The sequence below is a fragment of the Podarcis erhardii genome (assembly GCF_964252035.2).
Source record: "Podarcis erhardii genome assembly, chromosome: 3".
In the NCBI taxonomy this organism is placed as follows: domain Eukaryota; kingdom Metazoa; phylum Chordata; class Lepidosauria; order Squamata; family Lacertidae; genus Podarcis; species Podarcis erhardii.
Window position 1 is genome coordinate 105,742,331 of NC_138507.1, and position 17,410 is coordinate 105,759,740.

The following is a 17,410-nucleotide window of genomic DNA, read 5'->3' on the forward strand; positions in this document are numbered from 1 at the left end:
CAGGCACAGGGGACAGTGTGGTATAGTGGTTAGGAGCGGTAGTCTCGTAATCTGGGGAACCGGGTTCGCGTCTCTGCTCCTCCACATGCAGCTGCTGGGTGACCTTGGACTAGTCACACTTCTCTGAAGTCTCTCAGCCCCACTGACCTCACAGAGTGTTTGTTGTGGGGGAGGAAGGGAAAGGAGAATGTTAGCCACTTGAGACTCCTTCGGGTACTGATAAAGCGGGATATCAAATCCAAACTCTTCTTCTTCTTTGGTCCTCCAGGGGTTGCTGAACAGCAGCTGCCATCAGCCCCAACAAGCATCCCTCCAGTTATCCGGGATGGTGGAAGTTGTGCTTCAAGCAGCATCTGGAGGACGTTTAAAATTTCATCTCGTTTCATTTTTAATTAACATTCCACCTTTCTGTATCACTAGCTGCAGAAACAAGAAACACGCAATGAAGATCACGCCCCTTAAAACCCAATACAAAAAAAGTCACAATAAAAAACACACAGCTTTTTACACAATAAAATTAAACACCAGAAAATAATAATTAAAACAGAAATTCACTCTTGATCATTGCAATAAATAATTTCTAAATTATTCATCAATAAAAATAACAGCATAAAATTGCATGATACAGTGGTGCCCCGCAAGACGAATGCTTCGCAAGACGAAAAACTTGCTAGACGAAAGAGTTTTCCGTCTTTTGAGGTGCTTCGCAAGACGAATTTCCCTTTGGGCTTGCTTCGCAAGACGAAACGTCTTGCGAGTTCTTGCGAGTTTTTCCCCTCCCCCCCCTTTTTCTAAGCCTCTAAGCCGCTAATAGCCGCTAAACCGCTAATAGCGCTAATCCGCTAATCCGCTAATAGCCGTGCTTCGCAAGACGAAAAAACCGCAAGACGAAGAGACTCGCGGAACGAATTAATTTCGTCTTGCAAGGTACCACTGTACATAAAAATACCCCAGATAAAAGGATCAAACTGAGAAACAAAGACACGCAACTTACAGAATTATTGTATTAAGTACGCACACACAAACACATGCAGAGGCAATTGACACCAACAACCCTGTGGGAGGGAAGAAGCAAGGGAATTAGGCAAAGACAACATTAGGGCCTCTCTGCCCCTTTTCTCCTCCTCTGTGATAAAGAGGCATCTTCAGAATGACAAATCCAAGCCGCATTTTCTCCTTTTCTGCCCAAAGGTGACTGTCCCGCCATCGGCCAGCAGAGTGATCCTTCTGGAGAACATGAACTGCTTCTGGCCCATCATACAGGTCAAGATCAAGCGCTGTCAGCAGGTAGGACTGTGCACTTTTTGCCGTGTCTTGGTGGGCCCTCCCTACGGATGCTGCCTTGATTTCACTGGAAAGGTTTGTGTCGTTCTCAGGGGGGCATTGACACTCGTGTGCGTGGCATCGAGGTGCTGGGTCCCAAGCCCACCTTCTGGCCCATCTTCAAGGAGCAGCTGTGCCGGCGCACGTACCTCTTCTACACCACCAAGGCGCACACCTGGTGCCAGGAAATCTTGGAGGACCGGATGCAGCTGCTGCAGCTCTTCAACAGGTCTTGCCCTTTCCCTGGGGCCGCAGGTGGGGAGGGGCAGGGGTGTCCTGCGGGGCAGGGAGGGGTCTCCCTCTTGCGCTGGGAGGGGGTCCACAATCCCAGCCCTTCCCACGCTTACCCCAAAACAGGGTTTCCCAAACTTGGGTGTCCAGCTGTTGTTGGACTACAATTCCCATCGGCCCTGATCATACGTCCTGCTAGCTAGGGATGATGGGAGTTGTAGTCCAGAAACAGCTGGAGGGCCAAGTTTGGGAAACCCTGTCGGAAGAGATCCATCTTGCTCCTTCCCCTTTTCATCTTGGTAATAATGATAATAATGATGATGATGATGATGATGATGATAATTTTATTATTTATACCCCACCCATCTGGCTGGGTTTCATGTTGTTCAAGCTCCTGCCCTGCTTTGTCCCGCACCCTGTGCAGGCATTGCTTCTCAGCCCATTTGTCCCTGACCTCCAAAGGCCTCCAAGCCTCGCCCAAGTCAGCAGCTGACCCTCCACCCCTTTGCCGTTTCAGGTTGAACAGTGCCTTGCGCCACGAGCAGGTCTTTGCCGACCGCTTCCTTCCCGACGATGAAGCTGCCCAGGCCCTGGGCAAGACCTGCTGGGAGGCTCTGATCAGCCCTTTGGTGCAGAGCATCACCACTCCAGGTATGGCATCTCCTTCCTGGCACAAGTCCTCAGGAGCCACACCCTCCCTCCCCTCCCCTCCCCTCTCCCAGCAGCCCTCCCTGTTGACTCTTTCCTGCCCTTCCAGATCCCAGCGGCATCAGCCCCCTTTCCTGGCTCCTGAGCCAATACCTGGAGAACCTGGAGGCTTCCCGGAGCTCCAAAAGCTGGGCGGCCATCTTCAACTCTCGCGTCCGGCGCCTGAGCCACCTTCTGGTGCACGTGGACTCCAGCAGCCCTGAGCCCGAGGAACTCAAGCCCCCCGTGAAATCCAGTGAGTGTCTCTCCACTCCCTGCTTGGGCAGATAGGCAGCCCAGGAGGGGCAGGTCCCCTTTCCCAATTGAAGGTGGGAAGGTCACCGCAGGGGAGCCTCTGGGGGCAAGGGGGGTGGCGTTGGAGGGAGAACTGGGGAGGGAGGATAGCCCCCAAGGTCCCGTATAGTCAGAAGTGGGTGCCTGGGTGCTCCGGTCCTCGTGAATAACGCCGCACAACCCCCACTTTGCAGACGGGAAGAATGGGAAGAACAAAGAGTCCAGCTCTGGGACTGTCAAGGCAGCCGTGAAGAAGCCCAGCAGCACCACTGGCATCACCCAGTGCTGGAAAGGGGTGGTCCAGCAGCAGGTAGGGGGAGCACAGGACCAGGTGCAAAGGGGGGCGCCAAGCAGGGTGAGATGCGGCGTAGCGACTCTCCATTGCTGCAAACAGATGTCTTCCTGGCCACGTCTTCCATGGCAGACCATTCACTAGTCCTGCTGCGGTGCTCTCACTGTGTCTGCATGCAGCTGCTTCCCTGCCTATTAAGGAGTTACTGGGAAGGCAGCCTTGGGGAGAGCTGAGGCTGCAGGACAGGACTGGGTGTGGACCAGACTCTCCCAGGAAAGGGGGTTTCCTGGCTCCAAGCTCTACGTGGTGCTGCTAAATTAGGTGGGAGCCTCGCTCTTATTTTGACACTTCTGCCCGGTTCCAGTCACATGCACAGACTTTCCTGATGACTGACAGACAATCAAAAGATGAGAGAAAGGGTGTTTAGCGCTACCCAGGGCAGGCAACCAGCCAGGCATCCCTGCCCACAGGAAGACTTCCAGGCAGGCCCCAGGGAGCCAGAGAAGGGCGTGTGGGTTGCTCTGACCCTGTTGTGCTCCTGCCGTCCCTCTGCCCAGGTGAAGCTGTTCCTGGAGTCCTCCTGGCAAGCCCCGGACTTTGTGGAGCGCTACTGCAAGACCTACCTGCGCCTCCGCACCGCCATGGAGGAGCTCTTTGGGCAGCAGATGTCCTTCATGCTGGCCCTGTGCCACGGCTTCTCGGGGGGTCTTCTGCAGCTCTCCTTTCTGACAGCCATGCATGTGAGTAAGGGCGCAAGGGTGGGGGGCACGGCCTAGTCATGGGGGAGCTCATTTGCAAGGAGCAGAACTGTCCCTCTGACATCCCCCCTGTCTCTGCAGCCAGCCTGGCCCTGCCCCTTGCACTTCCAGGCATGTCAAACGTGGCCTCATCTCAGGGCCTGCCTGGCCCCCCTGGCCTGATCACAGAGCAGCCAGCCTCCCCTTCTGGGATCCATCCCCTTCCCTGGAGGCGTTGCTGCTGCTTTGAGGGAGGAATCCCCTCCGCCCCCCTCCCTTCATGGAAGCTCCACCTGCTGCTTCTCCCAGCTTCAACTGGTGCCTCTTGCTCTGTGGCCAACAGGTGAGTGAGCAGTTTGCCCGCTACATCGACCGGTGGATCCAGGAGAGCTGGGCGGACTCTGGCAACGTGGAGACTTTGCGGCGCCTGCAGCAGAGCCTGGAGCCCGTCCTCTTCCTGACAGGCCTGGAGTTGGCCAACACCTTCGAGCACTTCTACCGGTGAGGAGCCCTTTGTGGAGCAGATATGCGGAATTGCATTGGGGAGGGGAGGGCCAGAACTCGGGGGAGAGAGCAGCTGCCGTAAATGCAGAAGGCCTTGGGTTCAGTCTCCAGGAAGGAGGGAGATATTCCTGCCTCAAGCCCTGGAGCCACTGCCAGTCAGTGCTGAGCTGGAGGGACCAAGGGACCTGGCTCAGTCCAAGGCAGCTTCCCATATTCCCAAGGAGCTGCTTAGCATGTTGTTCTGGGAGACGGCGCAGGCGTCGGGCAGGAAGTGGTGCAGCCTGTTCCTGGCACTTCTGTAGGGAAGAAGGAATTGAGAGCGCCGGTTCAGCTGCTGGGTTCCTTCCTTCCTTCCTTCCTTCCTTGGGTCTCTTGTACGTGGGGCTGGCCTGCCCTGACTGGAGTGCCCAGTGTTTGGTCTGCCCTCTCTGCTTGCGCAGGTACTACCTGGGAGACCGGCTCCTGTCGCAGGGCAAGACGTGGCTGGAGTGTGCGGTGGTGGAGCACATTGGGCTCTGCTTCCCCAACCGCTTCCCCCAGCAGATGCTGAAGAACCTGAGTGAGCTGGAGGAGCAGCAGCAGCAGTTCCACCTCTTCCAGCTGGAGCAGCTCGACAAGCACCTGCTGGAACTCGACCAGGATGGGAACTGGGAGGCGGAGGAGCAGATGGAGGAAGGAGAGGTGAGAGGCGAAGGAGCCCCACCCCTGTGGACCACGCAGGAGGAACTCTGCCCACAAGGCCTTTTCTTCCTCCGCTGACACTGCCTGGGGAGCCCCCACTGTCCGCCAAAGCCACAAACCTCCTGTATTTCCCCAGATGGTGGAGGCGCAACAGCTGTTCTCTCGGGAGGAAGAGGCCGAGGTGAAGGTGCTGGCGCTGTCTCCACGCTGTTGGACCATCTCCTCGTTCTGCTACCTGGAGGATCCTGCCAGGTTCTTCCCAGAATCTCTCAGTCAGCACCTGAGCAAGTTTGCTGACTTCTACACCCAGAGTGAGTGCCAGGCTGTTCTTAAGCCCAGCCCTGCCTCTCTCAGGCTGAGTTTCGGGGGGCAGGTGGACCCCACTTTTCCCCAAGACTCTGAACTTGGAAATGAGAACCATCAAACTTTCTATAAAGAAATGATACAAACCTTCACGGGGAGCTGTGAGTCTTTAAACCATACTGTCAGAGCTGCCCTAGGTCCCAGCTCACAAAGGACCTAGGGCAGCTCTGACACATACTTTGAGAGAGGCTGCGTTAAGAGGTTCATAATCTTTGAGAAATCTGGCTAATCTACAGAATGTGGGATGAGACAATTAAAAACAAACAACATTTGTGTTTTGTTCATGCTTCTACAACCCCAGTATTATGATCTCCTGTCTTTGAGCAGAGAGGCAGAGAGAGTGTTGCTCGTCTTGCCGCTGTATTTCTCCCTGACCGTTGCCCTTGTCTGTCTCAGGTCAGAGCCGCTTTGGGCTGGAGCACACCAAGCCGCGGCGTTTGCAGTGGACGTGGCTGGGCCACGCGGAGCTTGAGTACCAGGGCTGCCTCCTGCATGTCTCCACCCTGCAGATGTACATCCTCCTCTGCTTCAACACCGCCGAGGTCTGAGACTCCCTTCATCCCCACTTGTTTGCCATCAGCTGGGCACCTTCCGTGACTCATAGGATGGCCTGTGTTTGCGTAAAACATGGGTTGCCAGTGTGATGCCTGCTAGCACAGGTGTGCTCAAGAGAGGCCTTCCTCTGCTTCTCCACTCACGGAAGTTTAGTTTGAGAGAAGCAATCTGTTGTCACCAACAGGACTGGTTTAGGGGTGTGCTTGGTTGCAAAGGTGTGTGTGTGTGTGTGTGTGTGTGTGTGTGCGTGTGTGTGTGTGTGTTGCCCATGACACATCCTCCAGTTTGCAGATCTGCCCACAGGTCCTAAAATGTTGGCGCCCTGTCTTGAAACAGCCCCACCGCCTGAATTTTGCACAGTAGAGTTTGAAAGCCCTACCAGAACCCCAGGCTTGGCTTAGCACCAAGCACAGTTCCTGTTTAACTAACTCCAGATGTGCTCTGTTGGACAATGCTTAGCTTGCCTTCTATCTGCTTCAGAAGTTGCAAACCTTCTCATGGTTACCCCCACATCCTGTGATTGCTGCTGTGGCAGAAACTAGCAGTTAGCAGTTCAGCGACTCCTGCTGTGATGATTTGAGTATGCACCCTACAAATTTCCTATTTCCTGTGGGTGGCTGGGGCAACGCAGCCGGATAGGAGGAGTATAAATAATAAAATTATTGTTATTTTATATTTGCAAGTCCCCCCAATTCTTGAAGGAGGCACTAACTCAACCTGCTTCCATCACCATGACAGGTGTTCAAGAATTCCTCTGAGGCTGTCTTCGTTTACCTCCATTTTCTTTTCCCTTTTGGCCCTAGGAGGTTTTTGTGGAAAGGCTCTTTCAAGCCACAAGTCTCTCCCCTGAGCTCCTCGATTGTGCGCTGAAACCCCTGACGATGAATGGGATCTTGACCCAGAGCCAGGGTAAATATGGAGATGGGTTCTTGAGTTTACCCAGTGAGGTGGGTGGGATCCTGACTTCCAGCTACTTCCATGGAGCACTTGCTTTGCCCAAATCCTTTCGAAAACTACAGCCAAGCAGTGTTTCCCAAGCTAGGTCTCAAAAAGAGCCGGCTATGCTGGAAATCCGAGAAGTTCTGCCAGTCTGAAGTCCTTACGTCAGGGGTAGCCAATCTAGTGTCTTCTAGGTGTTCTGCACTACAGTTCTCACCAGCCCCTGCCAGCCTGGCTAAGGGATGACAGGAGTTGTAGTTCCCAACAGCTGGAAGGCGCAATCTTGGCTATGCCTGCCCTGTGTCTTTTGGCTCCAGGTATCTTGAGGCTGAGTGAGGGGACACTGGCCCAAGCGCCCAGCCAGCGCCTGTGGCTGTTGCCCAAGCAGACCTACTTCGATGTGGAAGAAAACAAGAGCAGGGCTCTGGAGAAGAAGAGGAACACCATCTGCTGCCTCCTTCTCGAGATCCTGAAAGAGGAGAGAGAGCTGCACATCGACAGCCTGGTGTTCAGGGTACGAAATGCAGGGGTCTGACCTTGTAGCGCAGTCCGGCTGGTAGCCAATACCAGAGACTAACCCACTCTTTCTGCCTCTCCCAGGTGATAGATGCCTGCCAGAAACCGAAGCCGGGCTCAGTCCCAAAGTTCTCCAGCTTCTGCTGCAGCAGCGCTGACGTCCTGTCCTGCGTGCTCCACCTGCTAAACCAGGGCTCCATCCAGCGCCGGGAAGACCACCCACATCTCTTGCAGTGCGTCTCCACGGAGCCCCCCGCCCTGCCAGCACCAAGGAACCAGCCTCAAGTAGTCTTCCAGACCGTTGAGATAAAAAAAGCACCCACTGCACCCTGCCCAGAAAAGAGACAGGCATTCTCTACATTTAGGTAGAACTGGCTGCTGGCCGGCCGACACAGCGGCCCAGAATGCTGCCTTCCTGCGTGGGGTTTTTCGAGGCAACGGCAAGGAGGGCCACGGGTGTTTTTGCTCCACGGCTGACTCCGACTCCTCCTAATAGATTGCAAGCTGCCTTTTCAGCAAAGAGCAAAGTGTGCTTCGGTAATGTTATAGGCAGCTGCTTCCAGAAGATGGATGTTTTTTATTCGAGCCAAGGGTTTGCCACTGCCTAACTGCCGTAAGCCTCCCTGGCTAGCAGCCGGCCTGTTATTCGGTGCAATAGGATGCAACAAAGACTGGTTGGTAAGCAACCACAGCCTTTCCTGAATGTCCAGAGTCGCTTGTGGTTGTATAACCCAGGCGACTTGGGAAGCGTCTTCTCCAGATTGTATACTTGCCTTATTTTCCCCCGTGTCAAACTACCATGCAAACATGGATTGCTTCCTTCCCCCTCACTGGGAACGTGATCTTTTGATTAATGTCTCTGGCCTTAGGGGAGGAGCATCTCCCATCCTTGCGTGTTTGTTTGGCTGCTGAACAAAGCTAGCACCTCACTGAGCTGATATTCAGGCCACTTCTGGTCCATTTTTCTTTTTTGTAATCCTCAAATCCAGGGCTAGCCAACATGGTGTCCTCTAGATGATGTTGGGACTACCCACTCCCGACATCTGCAGCCAAGATAGCGAGTGATCCAGGATCTTCAGGAGTTGTAGTCCATCGTCATCTAAAGTGCCTCCTGTTGGCTACATGTGCTCTGATTTCTTTAAGACATCCTTTCGGTCCATAAGACAGGACATCCGGCCTAGGCTTTGTGTAGGAATCTAGTGCTGGTGTATTTATTTTTATTTATTTCTTATTTTTAATGTATTTTGTGTTCTCCTTTTATATTTTTTGTGTTGTGAACTGCCCTGGGATCTTTGGACGAAGGGTGGTATGCAAATGTAATAAATAATCACAATAATGATTGAGCCTCTCGCATTCTAGCCTAACAGTGAGGGCCATCGGGCAGAGGCTGAAGAGTGAACGGCCGGCACCTTTCCCTTTGCAATGGATGAGTCAGCCTTTGATGGGTGCTGAAGCCCTTGCCAATGGCCAGACCTGGCCTGGGGTGGTCACTGTGAACCACGGTGCAGTAAATCAGCTGCTAAGAGCCAGCTGTTGCTTTAATTCTAAAAACGAGACCTAGAAGTTTGTACTCTCAGATGTAGCTTGTGAGCAAGTTCGTTTACATAACATGTGCACACGATTTGTGTCGTAGCTATAATGTCCACTGCCCCAGTAGGTAATATGTGTATTTGTAGAGGTCTATAGGGACCTATAGCTGTCACTGAAGGAAGGGATGGTTGGAGACACCCAGTTTTTAAACATTACACATTGATATGGCTTGTGGGGATGGGCCATGTGGCCTTTGACCTTCTGTTAAGACTCCAGCCTTCCTCAGCTCCAGCCAGTATGATCAGGGGTCAGAAATAAACAGGATCTGTCATCTTCCCAAAATCAGGTACGTGAGGAGCTGGGCTTTGGGAAGGCGACATGATGGCCAGGACAGGGTTCCAGAGTCCTCACACCTCCTCCCCAAAGCCTAGTTATCACTTTCCCAGCTTTGGCAAGGAGGTGGGAGGGCTCTAGGCTCCTGCCAGAGCTTCATGCCTTCATCCCAAAGCACAGCACTTTGCTTACCTAATTTTTGGGAAACCAGTGTGAGGGCTGGGGGCTCATATCTTCACCTTGCTCCCCCCACCCCCTCCCACACATCAGGGCAGCGTGCAGCCCACAGTTTCTGTGTCAAAGTACTCTTGGCGGCTCACTTGTTATGAAAAATTGGACTGCCATGTTGGAGGGTCAAAAATGAGGTGCAAGACATCTCACTCACTGGTACTTTTGCATATTGTTTTACCTCCTATGCTTTCTGTTGCCTCGTTCAATGCAACGGCCAGCTGCTTTGTCATTTCATTCCCTTCTGAAGAAGTCCAAAACCTGCAGTCCCATTAACTGCTAAAGTCCAAATAATAATAATAACAATAAAACAAATTGGTTAAGAATCCATGGCCTGGTTTCCTTGAACTATCATGGGTCCAGCGGTATAACATTAGCATGAACCGAGTTACTGTCTTTGTTGCAAGCAGCTGAATTCAGGCGGTGTGGTGTTTGGTAGAAATGTGATCGGGTACCTGGGTTGATGGACTTCAGCTTGCAACAAGGAAGGAAGGCGGTGGCACTCAGCACCTGAAAGGCAGTCCGAGCATCGCCATCTCATAGGTGTCCACATCGTAGCTGTCTTGTCTTCATGCAGCCGGACTCCTTAACCAGTTAAGCACAAGCACTTTGCACAAGTGTTTCAGCCATCTTTACACACCCATTCTCTCCACCCACCTTTTTTTCTTTAATACCCTCCCATTGCCAAAGATTTCAGCAGATTACTACAGGATGTGGAACAAAGAAGTACCAGTTCTTTAGACAAGGAAAAACTATCACAAAAGGCTTTATACTCTCAGGCCTGAATTTCTTTGGAAAGCAAATTTTCAACTGCTTAGGGATGGGTGGAACTGTGGAAGCCAATGCAGAGGCTTCTGGAGCTGGCTTGCACCCACACTGCGCATTTTCTCCCTAAGATCAGCATGCTGGTAGACAGCGCTTAACTGTGCAGGCTGGGGTCAGGTTTAACAGGAGGCAGGAGGGGCTGCCAATAGTACAAGATGGACATTTATCCAAAGGCTTAGAGTGCCTCTCCTCTCGGAAGTATCCATGTGTGGCATGCTTTTGTTTCTAACCTGGTAACAGATAAGTCTGAGATACCGGAAAGTGGTTTTCATTGCTAGCCTGCTACCTTTGACACCGAAAGATCAATCCGTTATGAAGATCTGAACAGGGAAACATTTGGTGATACGGGTGATGAAGTGCACGCTGGTTGGAATTCAGATAGCTTTTAAAGAAGAGAGACAAGAAGGAAGAGTCTAGGAACAAGTCACCAACTTCTGACGTGCTGCAGAAGCTAGCCATAATTTCTGCTGCATTAACATTCACACATCAGGGATCCCTGTTTAGACCCTGCATTTGAGAGCTAAAAAGCTGCTCTGGCCTCATGCAAGGAGCTTGCAGCAGCCTGGCGCCTTTGCATTTACGTTTTCTCAAAACCAGCAAGCTCTACAACCGCTTTCGAAGGAAGCCCCCCCCCCCCCCGGTGTTTGGTCGGTGTTTTCAAAAATAGTGAGTCCAGGTTCCCCTTTTGCTCACAGAATTAGTCGCCGTAGTTCTTTGACCTTTCACTTCTCAAAACAAGCCAAAAATTCCAAGCCAACTCACAAATTGACCCGAAGCCTTGTCAGTCACAATGGTACCAGCATTAATTTATTAAAATTAATCCAGAAAGCAACCTTACATTAAGTTTAACAAAAATAGAATCTTGTAAAAAATGGGGTTAACCCACCATCCCTGCTCTCCTAACCTCGAGCAGCTGCGTCCGACGAGCAGGCGCAATACCACAGTTTAGGTCTCTTGAGTTCGGTAGGATACACTTTCAAGGCAGGGGAAGGTTGGTTTGGCAGTTCTAGTGACACAAGGAGCTCCAGGAAGGCAGGGAGGCCTGGGCCTTGGAGTCCACTTGGTTTTTGAGAAAATGAGAGAGAAGGGAAGGGGTTGGGGGGGGCACTGGCGGGTCTTGTCAGGGAAGAGGAGGGCAAAGAGGCACAAATAGCTGCCACGGGAAGGCTAGGCTCAGGACACCTCTGCTGAGTTACTGGCTCTCTCGTTCTGGTGCTCGTGTTGGATTTTAGGATGTGTTCGTGTAGATATCTGTGTCTGTGTGTCAGTCATTTTTAAAAGGAACTTGTTCCTCCTCGTACATCCTGTTCTGCAAGAGACCTGCCTCGCGAAGGTGCAACTCAGTCCAGCTTGCGGAGCTCAGGAGAGCGCTGCCGTGAGTGCAGTGGCAGTCAGTGGAGTGAACGGGATATAAGCTGGTGCTCCATCGCAAGACAGCACCTTGACCAGAAAGCCTTCCCGGGGGCACAGGCCGCAGGGGCCTCTGGCCTGCCCTCCCTCAGCTGTGCGAGCAATGGCTCCCCCTCTTGCTCCACCTACCTAGCAGGGCCCAGCAATGCAGCAATGAAAGCACACACTGTTTCACCACAGCTGCAGTACATCCTGCAAGAAGAGGGCCTTGCCCCACTGCAACTCTCTTTTCCTCTCGTCCTGCTTTCTCTGTACTCCCCCCGCAAATAAAAGCCAGAACAGATCGGTTAGTGAAGAAGCCCCTCGGCTTCCCCCTCCAGCCCCATACAACCTGTGCTGCTTTAGAAAGGTCCCTTCCCCCTTCCTATTCCATTGGAATGGCACTCATTTGAGTTTCTCTCGCCTTTTGCCCTGGAGGTCGGCCTACTGTGCTTTAAAGTGGCAAAGAACCAGCCGTTCTAGGATTCAGTCCCTTTGCTCTTCTGCACCAGAGCAATCCCGCCATCTGTGGCTCTGTATCGGGTATCAGAGGCAAGTGCTGCCCTGGGCTCGGGCACTCCTGTGCCACCTCCCCCGACAAATGGGGGGAAGCAACACAGCAACACAGCAACTCCAGCCTTTTGTCTTGCGAACGTCTTGAACTACACAAAGCAGCTCATACCTGGACCAGCTGCCTGCTGCAGAAACGAGTTGCCCCTGCCTTTCCTTTCTGCCATCTCTGTACCACCTGCTTTCTATACTCCCGTCTGGGCATCTCCTCAGGGCATGAGAAGCTGAGCAGTGCCAGGCCCACTCCAAGCAGGAGGGGCCAAGTATTTTTTAGGAGAGACGGGGAAAGATACTTTGTGTTAAAAGATGGCAAGGTACCCAAGATCCCAGGAGCCCTCTGTGCACTGGGGGCGGGCACTGCAGAGTGGCACTTGTGGGCAGAGGTCCAGCTTGCCCAGAATGCAATGGGGTGAGCCTGGCTGAGCAAACCCCCTTTCTTGCCCATGGCAAGGCATGGGAGGGAACAGAGCCCCAGCTGCCCCGAGCCGCCGGCTGGTTGGGGAGCTGTGCAGGTTTCCCCCTGGCCTCTTTCATTCCTGGAACAAGGAAGACTGGCCCAATGGCCGAGTCTTCAAGAGTTCAGGCGGAGAAAGCTCTGTGAATGCGTGCAGGTGTGTGTGTGCCTTCCTTCCGTTTCCTAGGACCAAGTTCACGTTAAAAACTAAAACGAAAACAAAAAAAAACCTCATGGGTGAGACGTAAAGCAAATCGGGATGCTCCTTGCACAGAACAAATGGAGCCAAAGAGAGCCCTGGCCGGATCAGGGCTCCAGCCCTGGGCCATCAGGCAGTCCAGTCCAGTCAGTCATCTTCGGCAGAAGCAAGGAGCTGGATTGTCCCTCCTCTGTTCAGCATGGCAGAGCCCAAGTCCTCCCTGAGGCTGTTGCCTCGGGCTGCTTCCTTTCCTTTATCCTCACGCGCTCTTTGTGTAGCCGAAGATGCCGATGGGGAAATGCTTGACATGTGTTGGCCACTGTGCAGCCAGCTGAAAAAACTTCACATCGTTCCACTCAATGCCGTCAATACAAACTGGGAGAGGAAGCAAAAGAGAGGAGGGACATTTAGGGCAGGAGCAGGGAAGGTGGTGGAAGCAAGCGTTCAGAAGGGAAGCTGAACTGGGGCTTCCAGGGAAGAGCGAGACAAGAAGAAGAAGAAGAAGAAGAAGAAGAAGAAGAGGAGGAGGAGTTTGGATTTGATATCCTGCTTTATCACTACCCTAAGGAGTCTCAAAGCTGCTAACAATTTCCTTTCCCTTCCTCCCCCACAACAAACACTCTGTGAGGTGAGTGGGGCTGGGAGACTTCAGAGAAGTGTGACTGGCCCAAGGTCACCCAGCAGCTGCATGTGGAGGAGCAAGGAAGCGAACCCGGTTCACCAGATTACGAGTCCACTGCTGCTAACCACTACACCACACTGGCTCTTGTATGCTGGTGGTGGAGGAGGAAATGCCATTCAAGTTAAGCCCAGAGGTTGCTAATTTAGGGCTTGCAGACACCACGGTGTAACAGATTGGTGGAGAATTCAGGCAATAATCCCACAGCCTGAATTGTGCCCGCATTCTCCACTAACCTTCTTATAAGAACTTTCAGTACCAGGTTGGTAGGTGAGGGCTGGGAATAACAATGACTGTACTCTCTTCTCTCTCTCGTTTTGTCTTATGCCACACACCCCACAGCAGCCATTTTGTGACTGGTGCCCAAAGCACTTCCTCAACATTCAAAATGTGCCTGCTGGTCCAAATAGGTTGGCAAACATCCTGTTGTAGAGCGCTGGCGGAGCCACGAGGCGAACCAAGCTCTGGCTAGGGCTATTCAGAAAAGGACAACAACTCAGCCGCCATAGAAAAGGCCCACTCACCACGGAGCATGGTGTTTTGGTGCTTGGCTGTGCAGATCAGGCGTGTGATCCCCTCAATTACTTGACTCTTCGGTTCCAAGTCCTTCTCTTTGTTTTTCTTAGTCAGGAACATGACTGCCAAAAGATAACCATTCAAGATTCAACCGATGTCCACACAGTGAAATCCTATCACTGAGCAAGCACTGGAGAAGTTTCATGCTCCTTTCCACAGCACATGCAAAGAGTCTGCCCATGAGGACTAGACACACAGTTCCCAAACTTTCGCCCCTGTCCCACAGACCACTTGAAAATTGCTGAGGGTTTTGCCAGCCCACTCACCCATGTTTCGGCCTGAGGCGGAAGCTACGATGCGTTATGATTCTCAATTGTGTTTTCACTGCTTCTTTTGTTTCTTACATATTGCATTTCCTTGTATTACATTTTGAAATCCGTGAAATTTAAACCATAATAAAATGAAGTGCAATGTAAAAAATAAGAAAAGCAATTACAATGCAATTAAAATGTAATAGAGTGGTACCTTGGGTTAATAACTTAATTCGTTCTGGAGGTCCGTTCTTAACCTGAAACTGTACTTAACCTGAGGTACCACTTTAGCTAATGGGGCCTTCTGCTGCCACTGCGCCACCAGAGCACGATTTCTGTTCTCATCCTGAAGCAAAGTTCTTAACCCGAGGTACTATTTCTGGGTTAATGGAGTCTGTAACCTGAAGCGTCTGTAACCCGAGGTACCACTGTATGCATTGTGTGGAACGTTCTGTTTCCCGTCTTCAACCACAAATCCAATGGCACGTCTTGGCCCACCTAAATAGGATCGCTGGTAATTCAGGGACCACTGATTGGACTAGAAGACTCTTGGGCCAGTAGGAAACCAATCAATGTCAACAGTAAAATAATAGCAACAAAGAAACAAGCAGGCTGAGCTGGTATAGGCAGACAACAAAGAGCTGTGATGCTTCTGGGGAAGATTACCTTTCTTATTCTTCTCCTTGGTGACCACAGTCATGGCCATGGTGTTGGGGGCGGTCAGCTCCCCAGGGCCAGGGATGCGGCTGACCTGCAGGGAGCGGAAATTGCTCTTCAGGGTGTTTTTGATGCCCGTCTCCCGCTTCTCGGCCTCTTTCCTCTTCTCTGGACCTTGCGCTGTCCAGTAATCGACCTGCAGGCCCATCACCTCCACGCCAGGACTCAGGTTGCTGGGAGGAAGAAACAGAAGCTGCAACCAAAGCGGACCCTGAGCCAAGCCATGTGAGCAGCAGAACCACATGGCACAGCTCAGGCTGGACTGTACCATCCCAGGTTCTGAGGGGGACAGAGGTGGAAGCGCCCCACTTACCCAGCTCCCGAGAGCCCGCTGCTGACCGATGGGGAAGGCGGAGGGGTTCCCACCACCTCCTTGGTATAGGGGACGCCTCCGCCAGATGGAGACGATGAGCTGAGCAGCGAAGTGGTGCAGATGGTCACATCGTCAGAATCAACTAAGGAAAGGGGGGAAATGGCCATATTATACCAGGTGGCTGATTTCAGGACCCGGGTGGCATTTTAACATCCATCCAATTCAGAGTGCTTCCAGATGACCTGTTTCTTGAGCACAAAGTTTGGGGGAAGCTTAGACGACTGTCTTAGATGTTTACTACGGCCTCGGTCCAGTATACCTGAAGGAGCGTCTCCACCCCCATTGTTCTGCCCAGACGCTGAGGTCCAGCACCGAGGGCCTTCTGGCGTTCCCTCATTCCGAGAAGCCAAGTTACAGAGAACCAGGCAGAGGGCCTTCTTGGTAGTGGCACCTGCCCTGTGGAACACCCTCCCACCAGATGTCAAAGAGAACAACTACCAGACTTTTAGAAGATATCTGAAGGCAGCCCTGTTTAGGGAAGCTTTTAATGTTTGATGCATTACTGTATTTTAATATTTTGTTGGGAGCCGCCCAGAGTGGCTGGGGAAGCCCAGGCAGATGGGCGGGGTATAAATAATTATAATTATAATTATAATTATTATTATTTGTTCTGCTTTGTCTGCAGGAAGGTTAGGTGATGTTGCATCAATCAAATGCCGCTCCACCCTTCCCAATGGCTCCCCCCATCATTCGTCTTGCAAAAACGTCTTAATTCTGCAGGTATGTGTTTCTATTGCGCAATAGCAACCTTACAGCCTGCACAATCTTAATTTTCTGGCCTGTGACTGAATCCTGCCTGGAAATAGTGACACCTGGAAGCGCCCTCATTCATTGTACGTTTTACATCTTTTATATAACCTGCTCTCCCAAAGCTGGGATTTACAGCCTTGCACCAAAAACACCTTGGGGAGCTTACTGTTGTTAGACACAGCTTAGCTTAGTCAATAATAATAATAATAATAATAATAATAATAATAATAATAATAATTGTACCCTGCCCATCTGACTGGGTTGCCCCATCCACTCTGGGCAGCTTCCAACAGATATAAGAACACAATAAAACACCAAACATTGAAAGATCCAGTTATTACACAAGACCATCTAGTCTAGCATCCTGTTCTCACAGTGGCCACCCAGATGCCCATGGGGCACCCACAAGCGAGCTATGACCCCAAGAGTCCTCTCCCCTCCTGCGGTTTCCAGCAACTGCTATTAGAAGCATTGTTGCCTCTAACTGTGGAGACAATGCCCACCCACCAGATCCCACCAGCAAATTGGAGAAGGATCTGTGCTGGGTCCTTGCAAGATGCAGGCCGGGTGGGAGACCAGAGCCAGGCTGTCTTGGCTGTAGCCTCCGGGCACCTGGCTCAGTGCCTTTTTCTCACCTGAGGTGTTGAAGGACTGCTCCACAAGGCCCACTTTCACCACCTGCCAGTGAACAAGGAGAAACGCTTCAGTCAGGACCCAAAGACTTGCCAAGAGCCAACTTTCCATGCCAAGGAGCGGCTAACACAGCCTTCGTCATGCTGGCAGGGGATGATGGGAGTTGTAGTCCCAAATGTCTGGAAGGTGCCAGATCAGCAAAGGTTGAACAAACACCTCACATGACAGTGACTGTGGCTTCCTGCCAAACTACCTCCTCTCTTGGGGAAGGTGAAAAGAAGAAGAAGAAGAAGAGTTTGGATTTGATATCCCACTTTATCACTACCCAAAGGAGTCTCAAAGCAGCCAACATTCTCCTTTTCCCTTCCTCCCCCACAACCAACACTCTGTGAGCTGAGTGGGGCTGAGAGACTTCAGAGAAGTGGGACTGGCCCAAGGTCACCCAGCAGCTGCATGTGGAGGAGCGGAGACGCAAACCCAGTTCACCAGATTACGAGTCCACCGCTCCTAACCACTACACCACACTGGCTCTCTTAACATTAACTTGCAAGACAAGTTATATGGGTGCTGCCAAGGAGAAGAAGGGCAAGGGCGTTTCTGAGTGGTCTAGCATCCCCCCAACAACAGCACTTACCCCGACAAATGGCACAAACTTCTGACAGGAATCCTCATCAGGGCTGTGAAATGGAGCAGAGGCAATTAAAAGCTGCAAACCCGCCCCCTCCCCTCCTGAAAATAATCCTTGGCCTGGAAAGGCAACTGCGGAGAAGGGGGTAGCTCA

General features: G+C 52.0%; 2 protein-coding genes across 9 annotated transcripts in view; one reads left to right on the forward strand and one right to left on the reverse strand.

The window, feature by feature from the left end:
• Positions 1 to 7,681, forward strand: part of LOC309337717 (cullin-9-like) — a 33,872-nt gene extending 26,191 nt beyond the window's left edge. For all 5 annotated transcript variants that reach the window (XM_081854430.1, XM_081854431.1, XM_081854432.1 and 2 more), the window contains exons 18-30: positions 1,192 to 1,287; positions 1,377 to 1,552; positions 2,072 to 2,205; positions 2,312 to 2,497; positions 2,730 to 2,845; positions 3,385 to 3,567; positions 3,908 to 4,065; positions 4,509 to 4,749; positions 4,886 to 5,060; positions 5,509 to 5,654; positions 6,471 to 6,576; positions 6,924 to 7,120; positions 7,207 to 7,681. In XM_081854430.1, coding sequence (XP_081710556.1) covers positions 1,192 to 1,287; positions 1,377 to 1,552; positions 2,072 to 2,205; positions 2,312 to 2,497; positions 2,730 to 2,845; positions 3,385 to 3,567; positions 3,908 to 4,065; positions 4,509 to 4,749; positions 4,886 to 5,060; positions 5,509 to 5,654; positions 6,471 to 6,576; positions 6,924 to 7,120; positions 7,207 to 7,491 — 2,199 coding nt within the window. In that variant the 3' untranslated portion in view covers positions 7,492 to 7,681. The remainder of the gene's footprint in view (positions 1 to 1,191; positions 1,288 to 1,376; positions 1,553 to 2,071; positions 2,206 to 2,311; positions 2,498 to 2,729; positions 2,846 to 3,384; positions 3,568 to 3,907; positions 4,066 to 4,508; positions 4,750 to 4,885; positions 5,061 to 5,508; positions 5,655 to 6,470; positions 6,577 to 6,923; positions 7,121 to 7,206) is intronic.
• Positions 7,682 to 10,823: 3,142 nt separating this feature from the next.
• The window catches only part of LOC309337770 (phosphofurin acidic cluster sorting protein 2-like), a 175,333-nt gene continuing 168,746 nt past the window's right edge, over positions 10,824 to 17,410 (reverse strand). For all 4 annotated transcript variants that reach the window (XM_081854598.1, XM_081854597.1, XM_081854596.1 and 1 more), the window contains 6 exons: positions 17,264 to 17,306; positions 16,632 to 16,674; positions 15,187 to 15,328; positions 14,823 to 15,046; positions 13,854 to 13,967; positions 10,824 to 13,025 (listed from right to left, as the gene is read on the reverse strand). In XM_081854598.1, the coding sequence (XP_081710724.1) occupies positions 12,910 to 13,025; positions 13,854 to 13,967; positions 14,823 to 15,046; positions 15,187 to 15,328; positions 16,632 to 16,674; positions 17,264 to 17,306 (682 nt within the window). In that variant the 3' untranslated portion in view covers positions 10,824 to 12,909. The remainder of the gene's footprint in view (positions 13,026 to 13,853; positions 13,968 to 14,822; positions 15,047 to 15,186; positions 15,329 to 16,631; positions 16,675 to 17,263; positions 17,307 to 17,410) is intronic.